The sequence below is a fragment of the Bos mutus genome, chromosome 3 (genome assembly GCF_027580195.1).
Source record: "Bos mutus isolate GX-2022 chromosome 3, NWIPB_WYAK_1.1, whole genome shotgun sequence".
Classification (NCBI taxonomy): domain Eukaryota; kingdom Metazoa; phylum Chordata; class Mammalia; order Artiodactyla; family Bovidae; genus Bos; species Bos mutus.
Window position 1 is genome coordinate 30,548,394 of NC_091619.1, and position 26,165 is coordinate 30,574,558.

The 26,165-nt window shown below is 41.6% G+C and overlaps 1 protein-coding gene across 1 annotated transcript; it reads right to left on the reverse strand.

The window, feature by feature from the left end:
* Positions 1-1,255: 1,255 nt before the first annotated feature.
* Positions 1,256-25,142, reverse strand: CHIA (chitinase acidic). The gene is made up of 11 exons (XM_005904925.3): positions 25,118-25,142; positions 23,261-23,290; positions 22,519-22,720; positions 10,060-10,116; positions 8,922-9,087; positions 5,075-5,199; positions 4,524-4,647; positions 4,055-4,240; positions 3,198-3,317; positions 2,969-3,110; positions 1,256-1,497 (listed from the first exon to the last, which is right to left on the reverse strand). Exons 1-11 carry the CDS (start codon positions 25,140-25,142, stop codon positions 1,256-1,258), a joined length of 1,419 nt encoding a protein of 472 aa, XP_005904987.3.
* Between the last annotated feature and the right edge of the window lie 1,023 nt (positions 25,143-26,165).

Genomic DNA, 26,165 nt, shown 5'->3' on the forward strand with positions numbered 1-26,165 from the left:
TGAAACATAATAGTTAGGACTGTGACTTCATTGAATCTAGCTCTGCAGTTAATGAGAAGTGAGATGTTGGGTGGGTTATTCAGTTTTAGATTAATGTTACCTTCTCTTCCTCACTAAGTTGTTGGGAGAATTAAATAATAAAATACATGTAAAACACTTAGAACAGAGTTTGACTTTCAGCAAGTATGCCAGAAAATAGGAGCCATTATATTCTTATTTTATTAGTTAGGTCCTTTTAGTTGCAAATAAAGAAATAAACAAGCCAGCTTATGTAGCAAAGAGAAATTTATTATATAGTTATAGAGGTGTTTCATAGAACCCAAAGGCAGAAATGCCTCTAGGCCTCAGGGAAGAGCTAGAATCAAGAGTTGGAAAACCATCAATAAATGTTCTCTCTCCATCTCTCATCGTGGCTTTTCTCCATAACCCACCCTGCCCCCTTTAATCTTCTTGCTCTGCATGCACAGCAACTTTCCCTTCTCCTCGGCTTCTCTCTACAGAGCCTGAACTTACATATTATAGGCAAAGCCACTCTCAGACACTGACAGCTGTTCCTTGTTCTCTGTTGTAGATTCCAAGGGATGATAATTTAATTAGCCCTTGTGAGTCTGATGTCTACCCTGTCAATCAGCCAAGCCAGGGGAGGATGTGATGCAGTACAATTACAGCCGTAAGTGACCACTATATATGGTTTCAAGGAAGGGACCTCTTATTTCACTCCTGAGAAAAGCAGGCATCCCCAGAGGAGTCCATTGCACAGACCTTCCCAATGCTGACAATTCAGAGGGTTGGACAAGCTCCAGGACTTCAGCAGGCATGGAGAGAATGCCCTGGCCTTCTATTCCTTGAGCAAGTCAAGAGGCCTGTGCCCCTAAGACTCCTAGAATCACTTTGGCTCCCTACCGAGGACACTCACCAAACTAGAGACTTATCTTCTTCATGACTTCATCCCCTGCCAACACCAAACATGCATGAATTTCCTTCTGACAGCTTTCAACCTTCATAAAGATCAACCTAAGCAAATAAAAGACTTGTGAGGTTGTTGGTGCCATGACTTCCTCACACACACTCTTCTGCCACTCCAAGCCCATGCACAGCCTATATTTTCACATCTAGAAAGGTCTCCACCCAAATCACTTAAAACCAAGGACACTCATGTTTTAACTGATGTGTTTTATTGCAGAACTCTAGGTAGGAACAAGGTGTGCTAGGCAAAGGAGACTTGTACCCTAGGAAATGGAGACACAGGTCAGTTTTATGCCCAGTTGCAGCAGTGACAGCTGGTGTCAAAGACAAGCCCGGTCAGGCAATTCTGCTTGTATGTGATTCCATTTACGCAGTTCCAGAAGGCATTTCTGTTATCCGCCACTGGGTAGAGGCCATCGGCTTTGCCAGCACAGTATCCTCTACCCTCGGAGCTGCTGCTCTTATTTCCACTCCCACTTTCATTTCCAGGACTGCTGTTGGGCTCACTGGACTGCGTGGAGGCATTACAGGCTGAAACAGCACAAAAAGCAGACCTGGCAGAGGCTCCCAGATTCACCTAGAGGTGAAGAACTAGCAGGCCTGAGGTGAGGTCTGGAGATGGGTTGCTGTTCACTCTGGGTCCTGACACCTGAGAAGCTCACAAGGTAACTCCATACTTAGGAATTATGAAATGAGTCGCCAGTCCAGGTTCGATGCACAATACTGAATGCTTGGGGCTGGTGCACTGGGATGACCCAGAGGGATGGTATGGGGAGGGAGGAAGGAGGAGGGTTCAGGATGGGGAACACGTGTATGCCTGTGGCGGATTCATTTCAATATATGGCAGAACCAATACAATATTGTAAAGTTTAAAAATAAATAAAATTAAAAATAAAAATAAATAAAAAGAGAGAGAGAGAGAGAAAAAAAAAAAGAGCAGCTCTAATTTCAATCCGGAGAAGGCAATGGCACCCCACTCCAGTACTCTTGCCTGGAAAATCCCATGGATGGAGGAGCCTGGTAGGCTGCAGTCGATGGGATCTCGAAGAGTTGGACATGACTGATCGACTTCACTTTCACTTTTCACTTTCATGTATTGGAGAAGGAAATGGCAACCCACTCCAGTGTTCTTGCCTGGAGAATCCCAGGGACGGGGGAGCCTGGTGGGCTGCCGTCTATGGGGTCGCACAGAGTCGGACACGACTGAAGCGACTTAGCAGCAGCAATTTCAAGCCAGCCTGGTTTTAAATTTTAAAAGTTCTCTCTTATGATGCTAAAATAATTTTTAAAAAATTTTACTGAGCAATCAGTATATGCAAAATGCTTTTCTAGGATTTGTGTTTAAGTGGGGGAGCAGATAGGCTCTAAGAGAAAATCTGGACAAAATTTAGAGAATTGGTACTTCCTCTGAATTATAGATTAAAAAATATGTCAGTATGGGCTTCCCTCTTAGCTCAGTCAGTAAAGAATATGCCTGCAATGCAGGAGACCTGGGTTCTATTCTTAGATCGGGATGATCCCCTGGAGAAGGAAATGGCAACTTACTCCAGTATTCTTGCCTGGAGAATTCCATGGACAGGGGAGCCTGGCAGGCTATAGTCAGTCCATGGGGTCACAAGAGTTGGACACAACTTAACAACTAAACCCTAAACCCACCCCAGTACTGCTTAGAGTTTGTTATTCAGTCTCCCCAGGCAGGCTGAAAGAGACTTTTAATAAGGGTTTCATAGAAAAATAAATGCTAATATTGAAGGTCAGCCTAATTTCTTGAGGCTTTTCCACACCTTTAAGACTTAGCAGACCTGGAAAACCCTCACAGCAGACCTGGTTTCTCATTAGAGCATACAATTTCTAACAAGGAAAGAATGTAAGTGCCTCTCTCTCAGCCAGGCAACAGCAATGATGAGACTTCTGGGGGCAAAGGGTGTGGGAAGATGTTAGGCTGTCTTGAGTTGGAAAAGGAGCATCTATACACCCTGGGCATTCCCCTACTGTCACTTACTTGCACTCTTCAGGCCAAGGGCATCCTTCAAGGTATTTATCAGGGGGAACTTGCCCTGGTTGCAGAAAGTGCCTGTGAAATCATCCAGGTCAATGGCCCAGACCATGGCACCTCCAAAGTTGTTCTCCTTAAGCCACTGAGCCTATTTAAGAATCGAGGACACCAGGAGTCATTTTATTTCTTGAGACTCTGGGCTGAGCTGGAAGCACATTGGAGGGGCTGACCTTACCTTGATTCTGAAGCTGTTAACATTGTCATAACCAACCCACTCAGTGCCCTTGTAGGCATAGGGCACATTCTGAGAGTCATCCCATGCCTCAGTGGCTCCATCTTTCAGGAAGGCACAGATCTTTAAAAAGTCAAGAGATTCAAATCCTTTAAATATGACTCCCATGAAAAATAAAACATACACCTTCCTCTTTGATTTTTTTTTTTTCTGTCATGTCTCCAATTGGGGTTTTCCACAGGTTTCTAATTATGGCCTTTTATCTACAGTAAATAGCAACAAGTTGTTTTTGAAATACTCAGATGTTAACCTTATTCTTAGTGCTTGATTTTGGGAACCCACATCAGTATGGGAGATAGTTACTTAATTCCCTTATGTGTTAATATAAATGACCTTAAGTATACAGTCTGTTGTTTGAATGGGCTTCCCTGGTGGCTCAGCAGTAAAGAATTCACCTGCAATGCAGGAGATGTGGGTTCAACCCCTGAGTTGAGAAGATCCCCTGGAGAAGAAAATGGCAACCCACTCCAGTTTTCTTGCCTGGAGAATCCCATGGACAGAGGAGCCTTGCAGGCTACAGTCCATGGAGTTGCAAAAGAGTCAGACATGACTTAGCGACTAAACAACAAACAACAATTGTAGTTTGAAGGGATATTGCACGCTATAAATCTTCATACTGGATTAGGTAAATGAATAGGTTATTTATACATCTGAAGCATCTGGAGTAATATTTGTGTTAAAGTATGTAAATAGTGGACAGAATGAACATTCAAGCTTCTTGCAGGTTCTAGCCCTAAGGCTAGTGTGCAGCCCAGGACATGGCATTCCCAGAGTTCCAATGTACAGCCCAGCCTACCTACCTCATAGTAGGCCCAGAACCCAGCCTCCCTGGTGTAGGGCCCGGCAGGACCAGCTCCAGAAGTGGGGGCACCGATACCATTGTTGGAAGCGTCTCTTAGGATGAAATTGTGTCCGTAGGCAGGGAATCCAATGATGAGCTTCTCAGCCGGGGCCCCGTTTTTCTTCCAGTAGTTCATGGCGTATTCCTGAAAAGGTAGCAGGTGAGTTAGAGGCCTACCCAGCTGAAGACCCCACGCTTAGTTATGCTAGTCCACTGACCTAACAGGCAAAATTTAATGATGCTCATGACATAGATTAGTTTGTACTTTTTCAAAAATATTTTGGTGAGGTTATAGTTAATGAGATAAAATCGGTCACTTAGAAGATTTATCCAAATGAGACTTTTGCAAAATTTGTTTGTTTTGTCCCTGAATCTGCATGTAATTTACATCATCTCTGGTCTGCATCTGCATCTGTGTGGAGACTCACCACATTGAGGTAAGTATTGCTGCCAGTGTCAGTTGGGTATTTGTAGAGAGGGCTGTTCTCTCCTGTGTAGCCTTCCCAGGAGCCATGGAAGTCATAGGTCATGACATGGATGAAGTCCAGGTACCTGAGGTAGAATACAGGGTTGTAAAGCATTTCCCATGGCTGTTTCCCATACTTATGTGGGCATCCCTGGTAGCTCAACATTAAAGAATCAGTGATTAAGAATCCACCTGCTAATGCAGGAGACACGGCTTCTGAACCTGGGTAGGAAAGATCCCCTAGAGATGGAAATGGCAACTCACTCCAGTATTCTTGCCTGGGAATTCCCATGGACCTAGGAGCCTGGTGGGCTACAGTCCATAGGGTCCCAAGAGAGCTGGACATGACTTAGTGACTAAATAACAATAGTACGTATGTCCCACACTTAAGCGAGCAAAAGATACCACCACCAAAACACCCTAAACAAAGTCCCTGGGTAGTAAGACAAAGCACAAGTCTACCTTGCAAGAGTGATGCCTACAGGAGTTTTGAGGATAAGGTGAGTCACTCACTGGGATAGCTGGGGAATCTCATAGCCAGCCTGGATATTAGAGATGCCAGCAGCTACTGCAGCAGTGACCAGCAGCCTGGGCTTGTTGGTTTGCTTGGCTTCCTGTTCAAAAGCTTCACGTGTTTCCTATAGAATAATCAAGTATAGTAAAGTATCTATGAAACTGATTTCAACTCCTTAACTATTATAAATTTATATTTGTATAATGCTTTACTTTTTCAAAATGCTTTCACATATTTTACCTTACTTTTGTTTCTCAATACTCCTATAAAGTAGACAAGATTGATGGTATTGATTGTATAGCTAATATGTGTATAAGTTAGATAATTTCACCAAAGTCTCACAGCAAGTTAGTAGCCAGGTCATGACCAAAACCCAGGTCCCAGATGATGAGTCAGAACTCTACTTATATCACTGCACTATGAAGTTATAGTTGCTGTAATAATTTATATCCAGGTTTTAGCAGTACAGAAATTTGCTTCCCTCTGTCCAGTAAATGAGCTACTTTATTGGACTGACAGCCCAAAAAATGAAATGTTCAATTGGTTGATGAGGAAGCTATGAACAGCCAGGTGATAGGTTCCCATTCAAGGCTAGAGGTTAATCCACCTTTATTTTGTGTGACTCTAATCTCATCCTGAGTACTGAATTCAGTTTTCATAACTGCATTATTAGGGTGTACCGGAGTGTGCTCAAGTGAAGAATGTGTCTAAAAATTGTCATATGTATGCTTGTTAAATGAACTAGGTTATTTAACTAGAAAAAAATTATTAATAAGATATTATAGCTGTCTTCAAATATTGGACCAACCAATATATTGCCAAAGGGAGAAGCTTTATTCTTTGTTAGTTCAGTGAACAGACTAGAACCAATGATTGGAAGTTATTAATTGTGACTGGAAGTATGTCTTGACTAAGAATATAGATGTTCTTTTTCATCACTAGAGCTGTTCAACAAGTAAGTGGATTGATTTTTCAACCAATGAATTACTTAATATTGAAATTATTGGATACTGGCAGACAATCTGGTGAAACAGATGGTATAGGAAAAATCTCTATCTTGGGGGAGGATAAATCTATGAAAGCCTTCCTCAGTGATCAATGCAAAGAAATAGAGGAAAACAATAGAATGGGAAAGACTAGAGATCTCTTCAAGAAACTTAGAGATACCAAGGGAACATTTCATGCAAAGATGGGATCAATAAAGGGCAGAAATTGTATGGACCTAACAGAAGCAGAAGATATTAAGAAGAGGTGGCAAGAATACACAGAAGAACTGTGCAAAAAAGATCTTCATGACCCAGATAATCACAATGGTGTGATCACTGACACTCACCTAGAGCCAAACATTCTGGAATGTGAAGTCAAGTGGTCCCTAGGAAACATCAGTATGAACAAAGCTAGTGGAGGTGATGGAATTTCAGTTGAGCTATTTTAAATGCTAAAAGATGATGCTGTGAAAGTGCTGCACTCAATATGTTAGCAAATTTGGAAAACTCAGCAGTGGTCACAGGACTGGAAAAGGTCAGTTTTCATTCCAATCCCAAAGAAAGGCAATGCCAAAGAATGCTCAAAACTACCACACAATTGCACTCATCTCACACACTAGTAAAGTAATGCTTAAAATTCTCCAAGCCAGGTTTCAGCAGTATGTGAATTGTGAACTTCCAGATGTTCAAGCTGGTTTCAGAAAAAGCAGAGGAACCAGAGATCAAATTGCCAACATCCACTGGATCATCAAAAAAGCAAGCGAGTTTCAGAAAAACATCTATTTCTGCTTTATTGACTATGCCAAAGCTTTTGACTGTGTGGATCACAATAAACTGTGGTCAATTCTGAAGGAGATGGGCATACCAGACCACCTGACCTGCCTCTTGAGAAACCTGTATGCAGGTCAGGAAGCAACAGTTAGAACTGGACATGGGCCAACAGACTGGTTCCAAATAGAAAAAGGAGAACGTCAAGGCTGTATATTGTCACCCTGCTTATTTAACTTCTATGCAGAGTACATCATGAGAAACACTGGGCTGGAGGAAGCACAAGCTGGAATCAATATTTCCAGGAGAAATATCAATAACCTCAGATATGCAGATGCCACCACCCTTATGACAGAAAGTGAAGAAGAACTAAAGAGCCTCTTGATGAAAGTGAAAGAGGAGAATGAAAAAGTTGGCTTAAAGCTCGACATTCAGAAAACTAAGATCATGGTATCCAGTCCCATCACTTCATGCCAAATAGATGGGGAAGCAGTGGCTGACTTTATTTTTGGGGGCTCCAAAATCACCGCAGATGGTGAGCGCAGCCATGAAATTAAAAGATGCTTACTCCTTGGAAGGAAAGTTATGACTAACCTAGACAGCATATTAAAAAGCAGAGACATTACTTTGTCAACAAAGGTCCATCTAGTCAAGGCTATGGTTTTTCCAGTAGTCATGTATGGATGTGAGAGTTGGACTATAAAGAAAGCTGAGCACCGAAGAATTGATGCTTTTGAACTGTGGTGTTGAAGAAGACTCTTGAGAGTTCCTTGGACTGCAAGGAGATCCAACCGGTCCATCCTAAAGGAAATGAGTCTTGGGTGTTCATTGGAAGGACTAATGCTGAAGCTGAAACTTCAATACTTTGGCCACCTGATGCGAAGAACTGACTCATTTGAAAAGACCCTGATGTTGGGAAAGATCAAGGGCAGGAGGAGAAGGGGACGACAGAGGATGAGATGGCTGAATGGCATCACCGGCTCAATGGACATGGGTTTGGGTAGACTCTGGCAGTTGATGATGGACAGGGAGGCCTTGTATGCTCCGGTTCATGGGGTCGCAAAGAGTCGAACACAACTGAGTGACTGAACTGAACTGAACTGAAATCTAAAAGCCATCCTTGCTTTTCTTACTCCATTCATTTTTCCTTGGTGATCTCTTAATTATTTAACTTTATTGATGATGTCAATAAAATATATCAAATCAAGTTCTTGTCCTGAACACTAGTTTCTCATTCATCCAGTATCTATTCATCCACTGTCTATTGGACATTCTTATGACGCCCTACAAATTCCTCTCACTCATCATGTTCAAAGACAAATTAATGAGTTTTTCTTGTTTCAAATCTACCTTCTTCCTGTATTTACCATCTTAGTTAAGAGGACCACAGTCAAATCAATTCTCAAGGACAGAAAACTGGAAGTTCTCTCTTTTCACACTTCCAATTGGTCTCCAAATCCTATTGATTCTACCCTCCTAATATCTCATATACTTCCTCTTTCTGTCCTCTCTGTTAGGATCTTTGTTCAGATCCTCAGCATTTCTGGCTTGAGTTATTGTAATGGACTCCTCTCTCCCTGCCTCCCTACCTCCTTGTAATTTATCCTCCATGGTTAAAGTCAGAGTAATTCTTCTAAAACATGAGTTTTGCCATATGTCTAGATTACTTAAGAATCCTTCAAAAAATTAGTACTCATTAGTATCCATGTAGAACCCAGACTACATAGGTAGTTATGACACCTATTAGTTGTTTGATGTTAGGTTACTTAAACTCTTTATATTTTAGCTTTCTCATTTGTAAAATAAAGTTTATGATACTTATAGTATTTTTATCATAGGGTACATATGAAGATGAAATGGGTTATGACTTTAAAAACAGCTTATAAAATTGTGCCTGGCACATAACACATGTAATGTTGTTGTTGTTATCAAATGCTGTTGAATGTAGGCATGATAATCAATAATCTTTGTGATGTAAAGATCCAACAAGTCAAAACTCCAGTTTACTTTCATTCTGGAGCCACCAGATTTTCCTTGCAAAGAATTCTTCTTTGAATTTTCTTGGGCTCGGTGCTGCCACCTTCCTCCTCACCTGCACTAAGACAGTGAAGAGATGCTTGTCCTGAGAAGGGCTTCCACGAGAGCCAGGGTACTCCCAATCAAAATCCAGCCCGTCAAATCCATACTGGTGTAGGAATTTGATGACTGAAGAAATGAAAGTCTTGCGGTTCTCCGGAGTGGCAACCATAGCAGTGAAACTGAGGGAGATTCAAAGAAGGCAGAGTGAGGCCTTGGTGGCCACGTCTTGTTGTAAAGTCAAACTCCTATATTTTTGCCTCAAAGCTTTTCATTAGGCCCCAAAGCCCAGATAAAAGTATATTGCTGGTTTTCTCCTGTACTTCTTTATATAACTACTCTGCCAGCCATGGTACCTCAACGTTCTCTTTACTTTGTTATCCACCCAACTGATTTTTCTCCCAAATTGGACCTGTTGCTTTGAACACCTGTCTACCTTGGCTCACTGTGTGGTCTCTCTAAACAGTCTCTGAAGTTCATATGCCCTTAAAAGAGTCTCCTTATTTATTTTCATGACTTTCTCTTCCTTTCTTCCAGAAGGTAAACGGAGAAAAGTGCTATAACGCTCTTCTCAGGCGTTGTGCTTCTGAAATACTGTAAGAAGAGATTGTTTTGAAGTCTCAGTCACTGAATCTCTGTGAATGGAGTCCTGGAATATCCATCTAAATGTAAACATATACAACAAATTGTGTTCTATTTAGTATTGAGATTCTGGTATAGTAATTTATTTAAGTAGCATATTTGTTTAATATACATCCTTAATACCCCATCTTAGGTTATGAAATCTGAAGGAAACGGCAACCCACTCCTGTATTCTTGCCTAGAGAATCCCGTGGATTCTCTAGGCAAGGAGCCTAGTGGGCTGGTGCCCATAGGGTTGCACAGAGTCGGACACGACTGAAGCGACTTAGCCTGCATGCATGGATTGGAGAAGGAAATGGCAACCCACTCCAGTATTCTTGCCTGGAGAATCCCAGGGACAGAGCAGCCTGGTGGGCTGCCTTCTATGGGGTCACACAGAATCGGACATGACTGAAGCGACTTAGCAGCAGCAGCAGCAGGTTATGAAATCTGAAGGGACATGGGTCACACTGGGCTAACCTGTTACCCATAGCAAATTAAATGAACATCCAATGCTCTCATAGAGGACTTACGGGGCAGTTCCAAAGTTCCAGCCTCCAATGGCCAGGAGAATTTTCAGCTGGCTGTTCCTGTAAAACAAAGTAGAGAAAAGAAAAACTTCAAAATCCATGAATCCCTCAATTTAAAATAATAATGCTTTGTATCAGGCCTGATTATAAACTTTAATGTTGTCTTGATAAGATATTCTGTAGAACAATTACCCATCACTACAGAACAATTTCTTTATAAAAATTATTTGTGTTATCATTATGAATGCACAGAGTTCTTTAGCAAAATCTAAGTTAGAGGACTGCTTTTTTTCCCTTGAGAATAAAAGAACAGTTTATCCATGAGTTAAAAGGAACATGGGCTTCCCAGGTGGTGCTAGTGGTAAAGTATCTGCCTGCCAATGCAGGAGACATAAGAGAAGCAGGTCTGATCCCTGTGTAGAGATCTCCTGGAAAAGGGAACGGCAACCCACTCTTGTATTCTTGCCTGGAGCATCCAATGGACAGAGAAGCCTGACAGGCTACAGTTCAGACGATCGCAAAGAGCCGGACACGACTGAAGCAACTTAGCATATAAAAGAGACATATAAGCATACTATAGTTTAAAATATTATAGTAAAAATTTGAGGAAATAAAATAGATTGATACTTATGAAACTACAGAGCTTCCCTGGTGGCTCAGAAGGTAAAGAATCTGCTTGCAATGCAGGGGACCAGGGTTCGATCTCTGAGTTGGGAAGATCCACTAGAGGAGGAAATGGCAACATACTCCAGTATTTTTGCAAGGAGAATCCCATGGACAGAAGAGCCTGGAAGGCTACAGTCTGGGGGGTGGGGTGGAGTGGGGGTCACAAAGAGTCAGACACGACTGAGTGACTAACACTATTAGGGCAACCCATTTGCGTGGGATGGATGTTTCAGGGCAGCACTTGATGGGTGAGCAGGATCTCCTGGATCTTGTCCTGGAAGTTCTTTTCTGCAGCTATTCCTGCTTCAAACTCTCAAAGTTCCTCTTCCTTCTCTGTTTCTCAGGCCTAATGTTGGAAGCCCATTTGCATCTGAAGTTGCTTCCAGTACTCCTGGGCTAAACTGCAGCAAGTGAGTGTCTTATAAAATTCTCCCTCTCTTCATGGTTAAGCTCTTTAAGACCTTCATTTATGAGTTCCTGTTCCACAGGACTAGGTTTTTTTAAAAATGGGATTGTACTGGGAATTCTTACATTCTATCCTATCAGCTGAAATGATAAATGTTGCTTGGACATAATTACTTTCTCAGACTCTGTGATAATGAATATGAATCAATTGGCTTAGAATCATGAACATTTTCTGGACTAGTGGTTCTCAACCATCAGCTTAGATAAGAATAGAGTACAAGGACCAGAGTTGAAGGATAACATTAAAATTTCAGGTGTTTAACCCCTTTCTCAAAGACTGTGATTCAGTTGGATTAGGGACTGAGATTTTTATCAACTGCCTTATATGTGATTTTGATGCAAGATCAATAATAAATCACAGTTTAAGAAATACCACTTTGAAAGGCCTTGGGCTTCCCAGGCGGTGCTAGTGGTAAAAAATCTGCCTGCCTATGCAGGAGATGTAAGAGATGTGGGTTCAGTCCCCGGGTGGGAAAGATCCCCTGGAGGAGAGCATGGCAACCCACTCCAGTATTCTTGCCTGGAGAATCCCATGGACAGAGGAGCCTGGTGGGCTATAGTCCATACAGTCGCAAAGAGTGGGACATGACTGAAGTGGCTTAGCACGCACACACACATCATAACTCAAATTCTAGTAGCTACATTCTAGATACTGCCACTACTGATGTTTGCAATAGCCCATAGCCTTACTTCTCCTAGATGTAACTAACCAAACAAATTAGAAATTTAAAGATACCAAGATTTTCTTGCTTGTTTTGTTTCATTTTCCCACAAAGTAGAACTCTATTAAAATACAGTAAACTCTTCTTATTTCCTGACCTCTGCTATGTCTAATCTTCAGTGTCCTCTGCCTCCTGCTCTCTGATTCAAGTAGTTAAGATGGTTTGCAGTTTCCTAGGCCATAAAAAAGATGTCGAGAAGATGGTGGAGGAATAGGATGGGGAGACCACTTTCTCCCCCACAAATTCATCAAAAGAGCATTTGAACACTAAGCAAATACCACAAAACAACTTCTGACGCTGGCAGAGGACACCAGGCACCCAGAAAGGCAGCCCATTGTCTTCAAAAGGAGGTAGGACAAAATATAAAAAATAAAAAGAGAGTCGAAAGAGGTAGGGATGGAGAGCCGTCCTGGGAAGGGAATCTTAAAAGAGGAGAAGTTTCCAAACACCAGGAAACCCTCTCACCAGCAGGTCTATGGAGAGTTTTGGAATCTCAGAGGGCAACATAACCGGGAGGAAAAAACAAATAAATAAAACCCACAGGTTACGCGCCTAACTACAACTCCCAGCAGAGAAGTAGCCCAGATGCTCGTATCCACCATAAGCAAGCGGGGGCTGAACAGGGAGGTGCAGGCTGCATTGCTTAGGGTAAGGACCAGGCTTGAATGCCCTGAGGGCAATCTGAGGGAGCTAACGTGAGATAGCAACCCAAATTGTGGGATAGCCAGAAAGAGAAGGAAAAAAAAAAAAAAAAAAAGAGGAAAGGGAAGTTTCTGGCGAAAAGCTCTAACCTAAAGCTCTGCAGGCCCGCTCACTGAACAAAGGACTGAACAAATACCAGAGGAGAGCCAGCCGGCAGTGGACCGGCCCATCCCCCGCTGGAGGCAGGGAGGCAGGTGGGTGACAGCCAGAGCTGGAAAGGGGCAATCTCCGCCCCGGAGATGGCATCCTCTACCAAACTGAGAGCAGGCTTCCCGTTGTTAACCAAGTCTTCCTGGGATCCTGGATGGTTGACATCCACCAGGAGGGTCACAGCCAGAGATCAGCTCCCCAGAGGAGACACATGGCACACCTGAGACAGCGCTCCTGCTGCGCACCCAGGAAACGGAATGACTGGAACAGAGGAGGTGATAAGACTCCCGGCCCCACCTGGGGAGACTGAGCTCGCCAAGCACTGGGTCGCCTGAGCTGCTCGGACCTGGGAAGGGCACAAAACGCAGGCCCAACCAAGTCTGTACCTTTGTGGAGTACCTGAGAACCCGAACCTGAGTGGCTTAGACCTGGGAAGTGCATACAATCCAGGGCCTGCCTTTGATAGTTCCCTTGCAGAGCAACTTGGAGCCTGAGCAGTATAGACCGGGAAAGCACACACATGGTGGGCGGGGGGAAACCCAGTGTGGTCCAGACACTGTGAACACTCCCCACACATGCCAGTGATATTTGTTTGCGGTGCTCCTCCCTCCCCGAAGCCCAATTGAAAAAGTGAGCCTAAGTAAATGGCCACCTTCGCCAACTTGTGTCAGGGTGGAAGTTAGATACTGAAGAGACTTGCAGAGGAAGCCAAAATAAACAAAGAAGAAGGAACCACTTTGGAAGTGACAGGTGCAACAGATTAAAACCCTGTAGTTAGCATTGGCTATATTGGAAGAGACCTATAGACCTTGAGAAGAATTATAAGCTGAAACAAGGAACTATCTGAAACTGAACTGACCCCATACTGCCCCCAACAGCTCCAGAGAAATTCCTAGATATATTTTACTATTATCATATTTTAATTTAAATTAAAAAAATTTTAAGTTCTTTATCACTCCTTTAATTCTTATTTTTAAAACTTACTATTACCTTGCCAAAAAAACCCTATTTTTAAAGCAAATTTCATATTTTTAAAATAACTTTTGTGATTTTTTTTTAATATTGTATTTTTGAGAGATTTTTAATCTTCGCTTTTTGGTATTTGTTATCAATTCTGTACCTTTAAGATTCCACTTTTCAGTACTCATTTTTACTTAGGAGTTTGATTACTGGCCAGAGAAGACAATGGCAACCCACTCCAGTACTATGCCTGGAAAAATCCCATGGATGGAGGAGCCTGGTAGGCTGCAGTCCATGAAGTCGCTAAGAGTCAGACACGACTGAGCGACTTCACTTTCACTTTTCACTTTCATGCATTGGAGAAGGAAATGGCAACCCACTCCAGTAGTCTTGCCTGGAGAATCCCAGGGACGGGGGAGCCTGGTGGGCTGCCGTCTATGGGGTCGCACAGAGTCGGACACGACTGAAGCGACTTAGTGATTACCGGCTTGATTGCTCTCTCCTCTTTTGACTCTCCATTTTCTCCCCCAGGTCACCTCTATCTTCTCCCTCCCCTTTATGCTGCTGCTGCTGCTAAGTCACTTCAGTCGTGTCTGACTCTGTGCGACCCCATAGACGGCAGCCCACCAGATTCCCCCATCCCTGGGATTCTCCAGGCAAGAACACTGGAGTGGGTTGCCATTTCCTTCTCCAATGCATGAAAGTGAAAAGTGAAAGTGAAGTCGCCCAGTCCTGTCTGACTCTTAGCGACCCCGTGGACTGCGGCCCACCAGGCTCCTTCATCCATGGGATTCTCCAGGCAAGAGCGCTGGAATGGGGGTGCCATTGCCTTCTCTGCCCTCCGCCTTATAATCTCTACTTAACTCTGTGAATCTCTTTGGGTGATCCAGACTGTGGAGAACACTTAGGGAACTGATCACAGGCTAGACTGGTCTCTCTCCTTTTGACTCCCTCTCCTCTCCTCCTGGTCACCTCTATCTCCTTCCTCCCTCTTCTCTTCTCTATGGAACTCTGTGAAACTCTCCGAGTATTCCAGATTGTGGAGAGCAAATAGGGAATTGATTACTGGCTAGATTTCTCTCTCCCCTTTTGATTCCCCCTCTTCTCCTTCTGGTCACCTCCTCTCTCTTTTCTTCTCCATGTAACTCTGTGAACCTTGTGGGGTGTCCCTCACTGTGGAGAATCTTTTCACCAAAAACCTAGATGTTTTATCATTAGTGCTGTATCGATGGAGAAGTCTTGAGACTACTGTAAGAATAAGACTGAAAGCCAGAGGCAGGAGACTTAAATCCAAAACTCAAGAACACCAGAAAACTCCTGACTCCAGGGAACATTAATCAATAAGAGCTCATCCAAAAGCCTCCATACCTATACTGAAACTAAACACCAACCAAGAGCCAACAAATTCCAGAGCAAGACATTTCAAGCTAATTCTCCAACAGCGCAGGAACATAAACTTAAGCACAAAAGTACAGGTGGCCAAAAGTCACACCAAACCCATAGACACCTCAAAACTCAGTACTGGACACTTTATTGCACTCCAGAGAGAAGAGATCCAGCTCCACCCACCAGGAAACCAATGCAAGCTTCCCTAACCAGGAAACCTTGACAAGCCACTCGTCCAACCCCACCTACAGGGAGGAACCTCCACAATAAAGAGGAAACACAAACTTCCAGCATACAGAAAGGCCACCCCAAACACAGCAACCTAAACAAGATGAAAAGGCAGAGAAATATTCAGCAGGTAAAGGAACATGATAAAAGCTCACCAAACCAAACAGAAAAGGAGGAGATAGTCTACCTGAAAAAGAATTCATAATAGTGATAGTAAAAATGACCCAAAATCTGGAAAACAAAATGGAGTTACACATAAACAGTCTGGAGACAAGGACTGAGAAGATGCAAGAAAAGTTTAACAAGGACCTAGATGAAATTAAAAAAAAAGTCAATCTTAATGAATAATGCAATAACTGAAATCAAAAGCACTCTGGAGGGAACCAACAGTAGAATAACTGAGGCAGAAGATAGGATAAGTGAGGTGAAAGATAGAATGGTGGAAATAAATGAAGCAGAGAGGAAAAAAGAAAGAAGAATTAAAAGAAATGAGGACAACCTCAGAGACCTGTGGGACAGTGTTAAAAACCCCAACATTCAAATCATAAGAGTCCCATAAGAAGAAGACAAAAAGAAAGGCCTTGAGAAAATACTTGAGATAATAGTTGAAAACTTCCCTAAAATGGGGAAGGAAATAGCCACCCAAGTCCAAGAAACTCAGTTTCTGAAAGAGAATAAACCCAAATTGAAACACCCCAAGACACATATTAATCAAATTAACAAAGATCAAACACAAAGAGCAAATATTAAAAGCAGCAAGGGAAAAACAACAAATAACACACAAGGGGATTCCCGTAAGGATAACAGCTGCTCTTTCAATAGAAACTCTTCAGGCCAGAAGGGAATGGCAGGACATACTTAAAGTGATGAAAGAGAAAAACCTACAACCCAGATTACTGTACCTAGCAAGGATCATTCAAATATGAAGGAGAAATCAAAAGCTTTACAGACAAGCAAAAGCTCAGAGAATTCAGCACCACCAAACCAGCTCTTCAACAAATGCTAAAGGATCTAGGAAACACAGAAAGAGGGTATAAACTCAAAACCAAAACAACGAAGTAAATGGCAACGGGATCATATTTATCAATAATTACCTAAAATGTAAAAGGGTTGAATGCCCCAACCAAAAGACAAAGACTGGCTGAATGGAGACAAAAGCAAGACCAGTATATATGCTGTCTGGGGCTTCCCTGGTGGCTCAGATAATAAAGCATCTGTCTGCAATGCTGGAGACCCAGGTTCAATCTCTGGGTCGGGAAGATCCCCTGGAGAAGGAAATGGCAACCCACTCCAGTTCTCTTGCCTGGAGAATCCCATGGACAGAGGAGCCTGGTAGGCTACAATCCATGGGGTCACAAAGAGTCGGACACGACTGAGAAACTTAACTTTACTTATATATGCTGTCTACAAGAGACCCACCCCAAACCTAGGGATACATATAGACTGAAAGTGAAGGACTGGAAAAAGATATGTCATGCAAATAGAGACGAAAAGAAAGCAGGAGTAAGCAATACTCATATCAGATAAAATAGACTTTGAAATAAAGGCTGTGGAAAGAGACAAAGAAGGACACCACATAATGATCAAAGGATCAAGCCAAGAAGAAGATATAACAATTATAAATATATATGCACACCAACATAGGAGCACTGCAATATGTAAGACAAATGCTAGTAAGTATGAAAGGGGAAATTAACAGTAACACAATAATAGTGGGAGACTTTAACACCTCACTCACACCTATGGATAAATCAACTAAACAGAAAATTAGCAAGGAAACACAAACTTTAAATGATACAATGGACCAGTTAGATCTAACTGATATCTATAGGACATTTCACCCTAAAACAATGAATTTCACCTTTTTCTCAAGTGCACACGGAACCTTCTCCAGGGTAGATCACATCCTGGGCCATATATCTAGCCTTGGTAAATTCAAAAAAATTGAAAAAGCATCTTTTCCAATCACAATGCAATAAGACTAGATGTCAACTACAGGAAACAAGCTGTTAAAAATACAAACATATGGAAGCTAAACAACACACTTCTGAATAACCAACAAATCACAGAAGAAATTAAAAAAGAAATAAAAATATGCATAGGGAAGAATGAAAATGAAAATACAACAATCCAAAACCGATGGGATTCAGTAAAAGCAGTGCTAAGGGGAAGTTTCATAGCAGTACAAATGTACCTCAAGAAACAGGAGAAAAATCAAATAAATAACTTAACTCTACACCTAAAGCAACTAGAAAAAAAAAATGAAGCACCCCAGGGTTAGTAGAAGGAAGGAAATCATAAAAATAAGGGCAGAAATAAATGCAAAAGAAGCAAAGGAGACCATAGCCAAAATCAACAAAGCTAAAAGCTGGTTCTTTGGGAAGATAAATAAAATAGACAAACCATTAGCCAGACTCAATAAGAAACAAAGGGAGAAGAATCAAACCAACAAAATTAGAAATGAAAATGGAGAAATCACAACAGACAACACAGAAATACAAAGGATCATAAGAGACTACTATCAGCAACTATATGCCAATAAAATGGACAACTTGGAAGAAATGGACAAATTCTTAGAAAAGTATAACTTTACAAAACTGAACCAGGAAGAAATAGAAAATCTTAACAGGCCCATCACAAGCATGGAAATCGAAACTGTAATCAGAAATCTTCCAGCAAAAAAAAGCCCAGGACCAGACAGCTTCACAGCTGAATTCTACCAAAAATTTAGAGAAGAGCTAACACCTATCCTACTCAAACTCTTCTAGAAAATTGCAGAGGAAGGTAAACTCCCAAACTCATTCTATGAGGCCACCATCACCCTAATACCAAAACCAGACAAAGATGCCACAAAACAGAAAACTACAGGCCAATATCACTAATGAACTTAGATACAAAAATCCTTAACAAAATTCTAGCAAACAGAATCCAACAACATATTAAAAAGATCATCCATCATGACCAAGTGGGCTTATCCCAGGGATGCAAGGATTCTTCAATATTCACAAATCAGTCAATGTGATATACCACATTAACAAATTGAAAGATAAAAACCATATGATAATCTCAATAGATGCAGAGAAAGCCTTTGACAAAATTCAACATCCATTTATTATAAAAACCCTCCAGAAAGCAGGAATAGAAGGAACATACCTCGACATAATAAAAGCCATATATGATAAACCTACAGCAAACATTATCCTCAATGGTGAAAAATTGAAAGCATTTACCCTAAAGTCAGAACTGGACATGGAACAACAGACTGGTTCCAAATAGGAAAAGGAGTACGTCAGGCTGTATATTGTCACCCTGCTTATTTAACTTATATGCAGAGTACATCATGAGAGACGCTGGACTGGAAGAAACGCAAGCTGGAATCAAGATTACCAGGAGAAATATCAATAACCTCAGATACACAGATGACACCACCCTTATGGCAGAAAGTGAAGAGGAACTAAAAAGCCTCTTGATGAAGGTGAAAGTGGAAAGTGAAAAACTTGGCTTAAAGCTCAACATTCAGAAAACTAAGATCATGGCATCCGGTCCCATCACTTCATGGGAAATAGAGGGGAAACAGTGGAAATAGTGTCAGACTTTATTTTTGGGGTTCCAAAATCACTGCAGATGGTGACTGCAGCCATGAAATTAAAAGACGCTTACTCCTTGGAAGGAAAGTTATGACCAACCTAGATAGCATATTCAAAAGCAGAGACGTTACTTTGCCAACAAAGGTCCGTCTAGTCAAGGCTATGGTTTTTCCTGTGGTCATGTGAGAGTTGGACTGTGAAGAAGGCTGAGTGCCGAAGAACTGATGCTTTTGAACTGTGGTGTTGGATAAGACTCTTGAGAGTCCCTTGGACTGCAAGGAGATCCAACCAGTCCATTCTGAAGGAGATCAGCCCTGGGATTTCTTTGGAAGGAATGATGCTAAAGCTGAAACTCCAATACTTTGGCCACCTCACGTGAAGAGTTGACTCATTGGAAAAGTCTCTGATGCTGGGAGGGATTGGGGGCAGGAGGAGAAGGGGACGACAGAGGATGAGATGGCTGGATGGCATCACTGACTCGATGGATGTGAGTCTGAGTGAACTCTGGAGTTGGTGATGGACAGGGAGGCCTGGCGTGCTGCGATTCATGGCGTTGCAAAGAGTCAGACACAACTGAGCAACTGAACTGAACTGAACTGAACTGAACCCTAAAGTCAGGAACAAAACAAGGATGCCCACTCTCATCACTACTATTCAACATAGTTTTGAAAGTATTAGCCACAGCAATCAGAGCAGAAAAAGAAATAAAAGGAATCCAGATTGGAAAAGAAGTAAAACTCTCACTGTTTGCAGATGACATGATCCTCTACATAGAAAACTCTAAAGACTCCACCAGAAAATTACTAGAACTAATCAATGAATATCGTAAAGTTTCAGGATATAAAATTAACACACAGAAATCCCTTGCATTCCTGTACACTAACAATGAGAAAACAGAGAAATTAAAGAAACAATTCCATTCACCATTGCAACGAAAAGAATAAAATACTTAGGAATGAATCTACCTAAAGAAAAAAAAGACCTATATATAGAAAACTATAAAACAGTGATGAAAGAAATCAAAGATGACACAAATAGATGGAGAAATATACCGTGTTCATGGATCAGAAGAATCAATATAGTGAAAATGAGTATACTACCCAAAGCAATCTATAGTTTCAATGCAATCCCCATCAAGCTACCAACAGTATTTTTCAGAGAACTGGAGCAAATAATTTCACAATTTGTATGGGAACACAAAAAACCTTCAATAGCCAAAGCAATCTTGAGAAAGAAGAATGGAACTGGAGGAATCAACCTGCCTGACTTCAGGCTATACTACAAAGCAACTGGTCATCAAGACAGTATGGTACTGGCACAAAGACAGAAATATAGATCAGTGGAACAAAATATAAAGCCCAGAGATAAATCCACACACCTATGGACACTTTCTCTTTGACAAAGGAGGCAAGAATATACAATGGAGGAAAGACAGTCTCTTTAACAAGTGGTGCTGGGAAAACTGGTCAACCACTTGTAAAAGAATGAAACTAGAATACTTTTTAACACCATAAACAAAAATAAACTCAAAATGGATTATGAATCTAAATGTAAGACCAGAAACTATAAAACTTCTAGAGGAAAACCTAAGCAAAACACTCTCTGACATAAATTATAGCAGGATCCTCTATGACCCACCTCCCAGAGTAATGGAAATAAAAGCAAAAATAAACAAATGGGACCTAATTAAACTTAAAAGCTTTGCACAATGAAGGAAACTATAAGGAAGGTGAAAAGACAGCCTTCAGAATGGGAAAAAATAATAGCAAATGAAGCAACTGACAATTAGTCTCAAAAATATACAAGCAACTCCTACAGCTCAATTCCAGAAAAATAAACGACCCAATCAAAAAATGGGCCAAGGAACTAAACAGACATTTCTCCAAAGAAGACATACAGATGGCTAACAAACACACGAAAAGATGCTCAACATCACTCATTATCAGAGAAATGCAAATCAAAACCACAATGAGGTACCATCTTACACCAGTCAGAATGGCTGCTATCAAAAAGTCTACAAACAATAAATGCTGGAGAGGGTGCGGAGAAAAAGGAACCCTCTTACATGGTGGGAATGCAAATTAGTACAGCCACTATGGAGAATAGTGTGGAGATTCCTTAAAAAACTGGAAATAGAACTCCCATACGACCCAGCAATCCCACTGCTGGGCATATACGCCTAGGAAAACAGAATTGAAAGAGACACATGTACCCCAATGTTCATCGCGGCACTGTTTACAATAGCCAGGACATGGAAGCAACCTAGATGTTCATCGGCAGACGAATGGATAAGAAAGCTGTGATACACATACACAATGGAATATTACTCAGCTATTTAAAAAATGCATTTGAATCAGTTCTAATGAGGTAGATGAAACTGGAGCCTATTATACAGAGTGAAGTAAGTCAGAAAGAAAAACACCAATACAGTACATTAATATGTATACATGAAATTTAGAAAGACGGTAATGATGACCCTATATGCGAGACAGCAAAAGAGACACAGATGTAAAGAACAGACTTTTGGACTCTGGGAGAAGGTGAGGGTGGGATGATTTGAAAGAATAGCATTGAAACATGTATATTATCATATGTGAAATAGATTTCCAGTCCAGGTTCAATGCATGAGACAGGGTGCTCAGGGCTGATGTACTAGAATGACCCAGAATGATGGGATGGGGAGAGAGGTGGGAGGGAGGGTCGGGATGGGGAACACATGTACACCCATGGCTGATTCACGTGAATGTCAGGCAAAAACCACCACAATACTGTAAAGTAATTAGCCTCCAATTAAAAAAAGTCTGCCTTGAACAATTAAAAAAAGATATTGATAGAGAAAAGAAGGAAGAAACAGAACTAATTTTTTAATACTAGCTAAAGCAGGCAATGTTCTATGTTATCTATAGCCTTAATACTTGAAGTTCAGTTCCTGGACAAGAAGCATAGACATCACTGGGAAGCTTGTTATAAATAGTGTCTCAGAGACATTACTTTGCCAACAAAGATTCGTCTAGTCAAGGCTATGGTTTTTCCTGTGATCATGTATGGATGTGAGAGTTGGACTGTGAAGAAGGCTGAGCGCCGAAGAATTGATGCTTTTGAACTGTGGTGTTGGAGAAGACTCTTGAGAGTCCCTTGGACTGCAAGGAGATCCAACCAGTCCATCCTAAAGGAGATCAGTCCTGGGTGTTCTTTGGAAGGAATGATGCTAAAGCTGAAACTCCAGTACTTTGACCACCTCATGCGAAGAGCTGACTCATTGGAAAAGACTCTGATGCTGGGAGGGATTGGGGGCAGGAGGAGAAGGGGACGACAGAGGATGAGATGGCTGGATGGCATCACTGACTCGATGGATGTGAGTCTGAGTGAACTCCGGGAGTTGGTGATGGACAGGGAGGCCTGGCGTGCTGCGATTCATGGGGTCGCAAAGAGTCGGACACGACTGAGCGACTGATCTGATCTGACCTGATCTAGGTTCCACCTGAGACTCACTGAACCTGTACTGCATTTTAAGAATCACTTGTTTGCACATTATTTAATGTCTGGGAAGTATTGGCCTGGGAGATGCTAACTCAGATATCTCCCCTTTCTCTTACTTTTTTTTCAGGTCATTGAAAGAACTATAGAGAGCCACATCATTCCATTCAATGGTGGTGATCTCACTGTTACTCATCCCAGCGAAGGCATAGATCAGGTGAGTGCAGAGGCAGGGGTCGATGTTGTCAGGCTTGAAGCTTCCCAGGCCTGGACGGTACTGGGCCCAGTTAGAGAAGTAGCATACCAGCTGGTAGGCAGAACCTGAGGATAGTCAGAAGTAAGAACAATGGCCTGAGTTAGGTACCACTGAAATGTGCTATAAGTGTTAGCCTTGCCTCTGTTTGCCTCCCTTTCCCTCAGATGCCTGTTCTCTGTGCAGGGTTGGTTGGTAGGAACACCTTCACAAATGAGTTCAAAGCTTCTAATGTGGGAACAAGTCACTGACTTGAGGCTGGTTATTTTGAACTTTGACAGATTCACTTTGTGATCTCAGCTAAGCTGGAGAACCACTTGAGAAAAGATGCCTAGTAGTCCTCCTATGAAGCCCAGTGAATACCAATGTATAATTCTCAGGTGATTATGCTGAAGAGGATAGCAGTAGCAGCCAATACATCAAACCCATCTGTTTGTGAAGAAGACAGTAGCTTTCTTTCCTAGTACAGCTTATCTCTTAGGTATATTTTTTTAAGTAATATTGGGATATGGAAAATAGCATTTAATACATTAAGCAGACAAAAATTGCGTTTTGTATAATTTACAGAGACATTATGTCAAGGATAAAATACAGAGTCCATGACTCACCTAGCTGAGCATTCAGCAGAAAGGCCAGACCTAGAGAGAAAGAAACAACATGAATTCTGAACCAGTTGTCTATACCTTGCCAAATACAATTCTGAAGCCTTGGGTACCATGCTATGGGTCATAGATGTTTACAACCCAAGTGGCACTCAGGGGTTATGCCAAATAGTAGGCTTTTCAAGGAAGGCAAAGGGATTCCCTGGTGGCTCAATGGTAAAGAATTTGCCTGCCAATGCAGGTGACATGGGTTTGATCCCTGGGTTGGAAAGATCCCCTAGAGGAAGGCATGGCAACCCTCTACAATATTCTTGCCTGGGAAATCCCAAGGACCGAGGAGTGTGGTGGGCTATAGTTCATGGAGTTGCAAAAGCATAGGATACAACTTAGTGACTAAATGACAACAAACAATAAAGCTGCAATTCCTTTCTCTTAGTCAAAAATGAGCATGGCTCCCTATTCTTCCATTTCCATGTCATTAACAAATGTTATTGAATGCGGAGTTGGAAGTCTACTATCTATGGAAGATCTACTTACTGAAACTATCCAAAATTTACTCTACTCAGTGACTACACACCCATCCATGCTTCACTGTCCTTAACTCTGATGAATACAGCCTTCACACACAAAGCATCCTCTAAATCAGTGAACTCAGTATCTCCCAGAGCCTTGGGATTTATTTAAACCAACTTTAAGAACACTTATAGCAGAAGAGAAGAACTAGGAACTGTGAGGCAAGACTCCAGATGGCATTCCCTGGCTTCTACCAGGGCACTTTTTTTTTTTTTTTTTTGCTCACAGTCACATTTTTTAATGAAATATATCTTTAAATTATACAGGGCAGTGACACAGCTTCCTGGGCCCTCTAGAGCTTTTTATTCAATAGGTCTGGGATGAAGCCAAGAACTTGTAAAGTTTAACAAGTATGCACAGAAGATTCCCAGCAACAGAGAAGTTTGGCAAACACTGAGCTAGCATTGGCCCTGATGTCCAGCACTCCTCCAAGGACTCTTTGCAGAGGAGGTAAACTTCAGCACAGCAGCCTCCTGGTCAGTTAATGATTAACTTGTGTGTACCAGAGCACTTTTGATCTGATTGTTTTATAAACTGAGTTGGAGATCTCATCTGGAAAAGCTGAAGCTATAAAAAGTTTGTAAATCTCAGCTCTAGAGCAACTAATAAGCTGTGGATACTGCTTGGCTCTAAACAATGTACTGAATCTACCCATTTAAATGATTGAATTTCTGATATTTTTATAATATATCAGCAGCATAATAGAACAGTAAGGGATAAAAGAGGAATAATCCTGAAAACAGTAGAAAAAAAGACAACTTGCATAACTGTATCTCAGTTCCTACTGATTTCCATTTCTGAAAAAGATAGACCAAAAACACAAACATGTAAATAAAAATAATACCAATTAAAATGAGTTGGCATAGGAAGATGAATAGAGAAAAGGAAACAACCCAACAAGAGATGGGAGAGTAAGACAAGCACTGGCAGAAAACTAGCCTTTCTTTCAGGACTGTGCTCATGGCATCAAAGAAGATAGAAATGCTGCCATAGACAATTGAGAAGAGGATTAGAAGCAGACATATTTGTGCATGTCAGGATTCCCTTGGAAATTTGAAATGATGAAAGAAGAATAGAAAAACGTAGAGCTATGTGTGAAGACTACTTCATGCCTTTCGGGTCCAGAGAGGGAAAGAAATCAGGTAAGAATAAGGTTCCCGTGGCAGATTCATGTTGATGTATGGCAAAACCAATACAATATTGTAAAGTAATTAGCCTCCAATTAAAATAAATAAATTTAAATTAAAAAAAAAAAAAAAAAATAAGCTCCATCCCCAATTATGGACTCACCTGTGAGGAAAATAAGTTTTGCCATGGTTGCCATCAGTACTTGCAGAGCCTGGATTTGCCTTTTATACCATCTGACAAACAGGTCATCACAAAGGATATCTTCCGAGCAGAGAGCATCTAATCCAGATGTGTATATAGCTAATCAGTAAGTCAACAGATCTCCTCCCCTACAAACAACCACTCATGGACTTCTAACCTGCACTTCCCCCTCACCACCTCCTCTGCTTAATAAAGACAAAACATCATGTCTCCTAACGGGGTGGTAGAGACCATCACCATGAAAAATACAAGCTTGATAGGTTTTTTGGCAGTTCTCAGCCATGATAAGCATCCATTTAAACATTATGATTAGGTTTTTATGCTATTTCGTGCCTGGCATCAAAGCATGTATTTATTGGAAAGTAAACACTAAAAATCCTTGGAAAGTATTGGTTGTTTTTAAATATTTTTCCTTTGTAGAATTAGTCTTATATAATTTGTACAATCAGTGCCTAAGGAACTTTCATCTTATTCAGTTCAGTTCAGTTGCTCAGTCGTGTCCAACTCTTTGCCACCCCATGAATCACAGCACACCAGGCCTCCCTGTCCATCACCAACTCCTGGAGTTCACTCAAACTCACATCCATCGAGTCAGTGATGCCATCCAGCCATCTCATCCTCTGTTGTTCCCTTTTCCTCCTGCTCCCAATCCTTCCCAGCATCAGAGTCCTTTCTAATGAGTCAACTCTTCTCATGAGGCGGCCAAAGTACTGGAGTTTCAGCTTTAGCATCATTCCTTCCACAGAACACCCAGGGCTGATCTCCCCTGAATGGACTGGTTGGATCTCCTTACAATCCAAGGGACTCTCAAGAGTCTTCTCCAACACCACAGTTCAAAAGCATCAATTCTTTGGCGCTCAGCCTTCTTCACAGTCCAACTGTCACATCCATACATGACCACTGGAAAAACCATAGCCTTTGTTGAAAAGGCTATGAAAACTAGATGGACGTTTGTTGACAAAGTAATGTCTCTGCTTTTGAATATGCTATCTAGGTTGGTCATAACTTT

Excerpts from the sequence above, each read along its gene's own strand:
- CHIA (XM_005904925.3), bottom strand. The coding sequence starts at position 25,142 with ATGGCAAAACTTATTTTCCTCACAG. Across the intron at positions 4,241-4,523 it reads GCAATACTTACCTCAATGTG|GAATACGCCATGAACTACTG; the intron begins GTGAGTCTCCAC and ends CTACCTTTTCAG. Across the intron at positions 3,318-4,054 it reads GGTTCTGGGCCTACTATGAG|ATCTGTGCCTTCCTGAAAGA; the intron begins GTAGGTAGGCTG and ends GACTTTTTAAAG.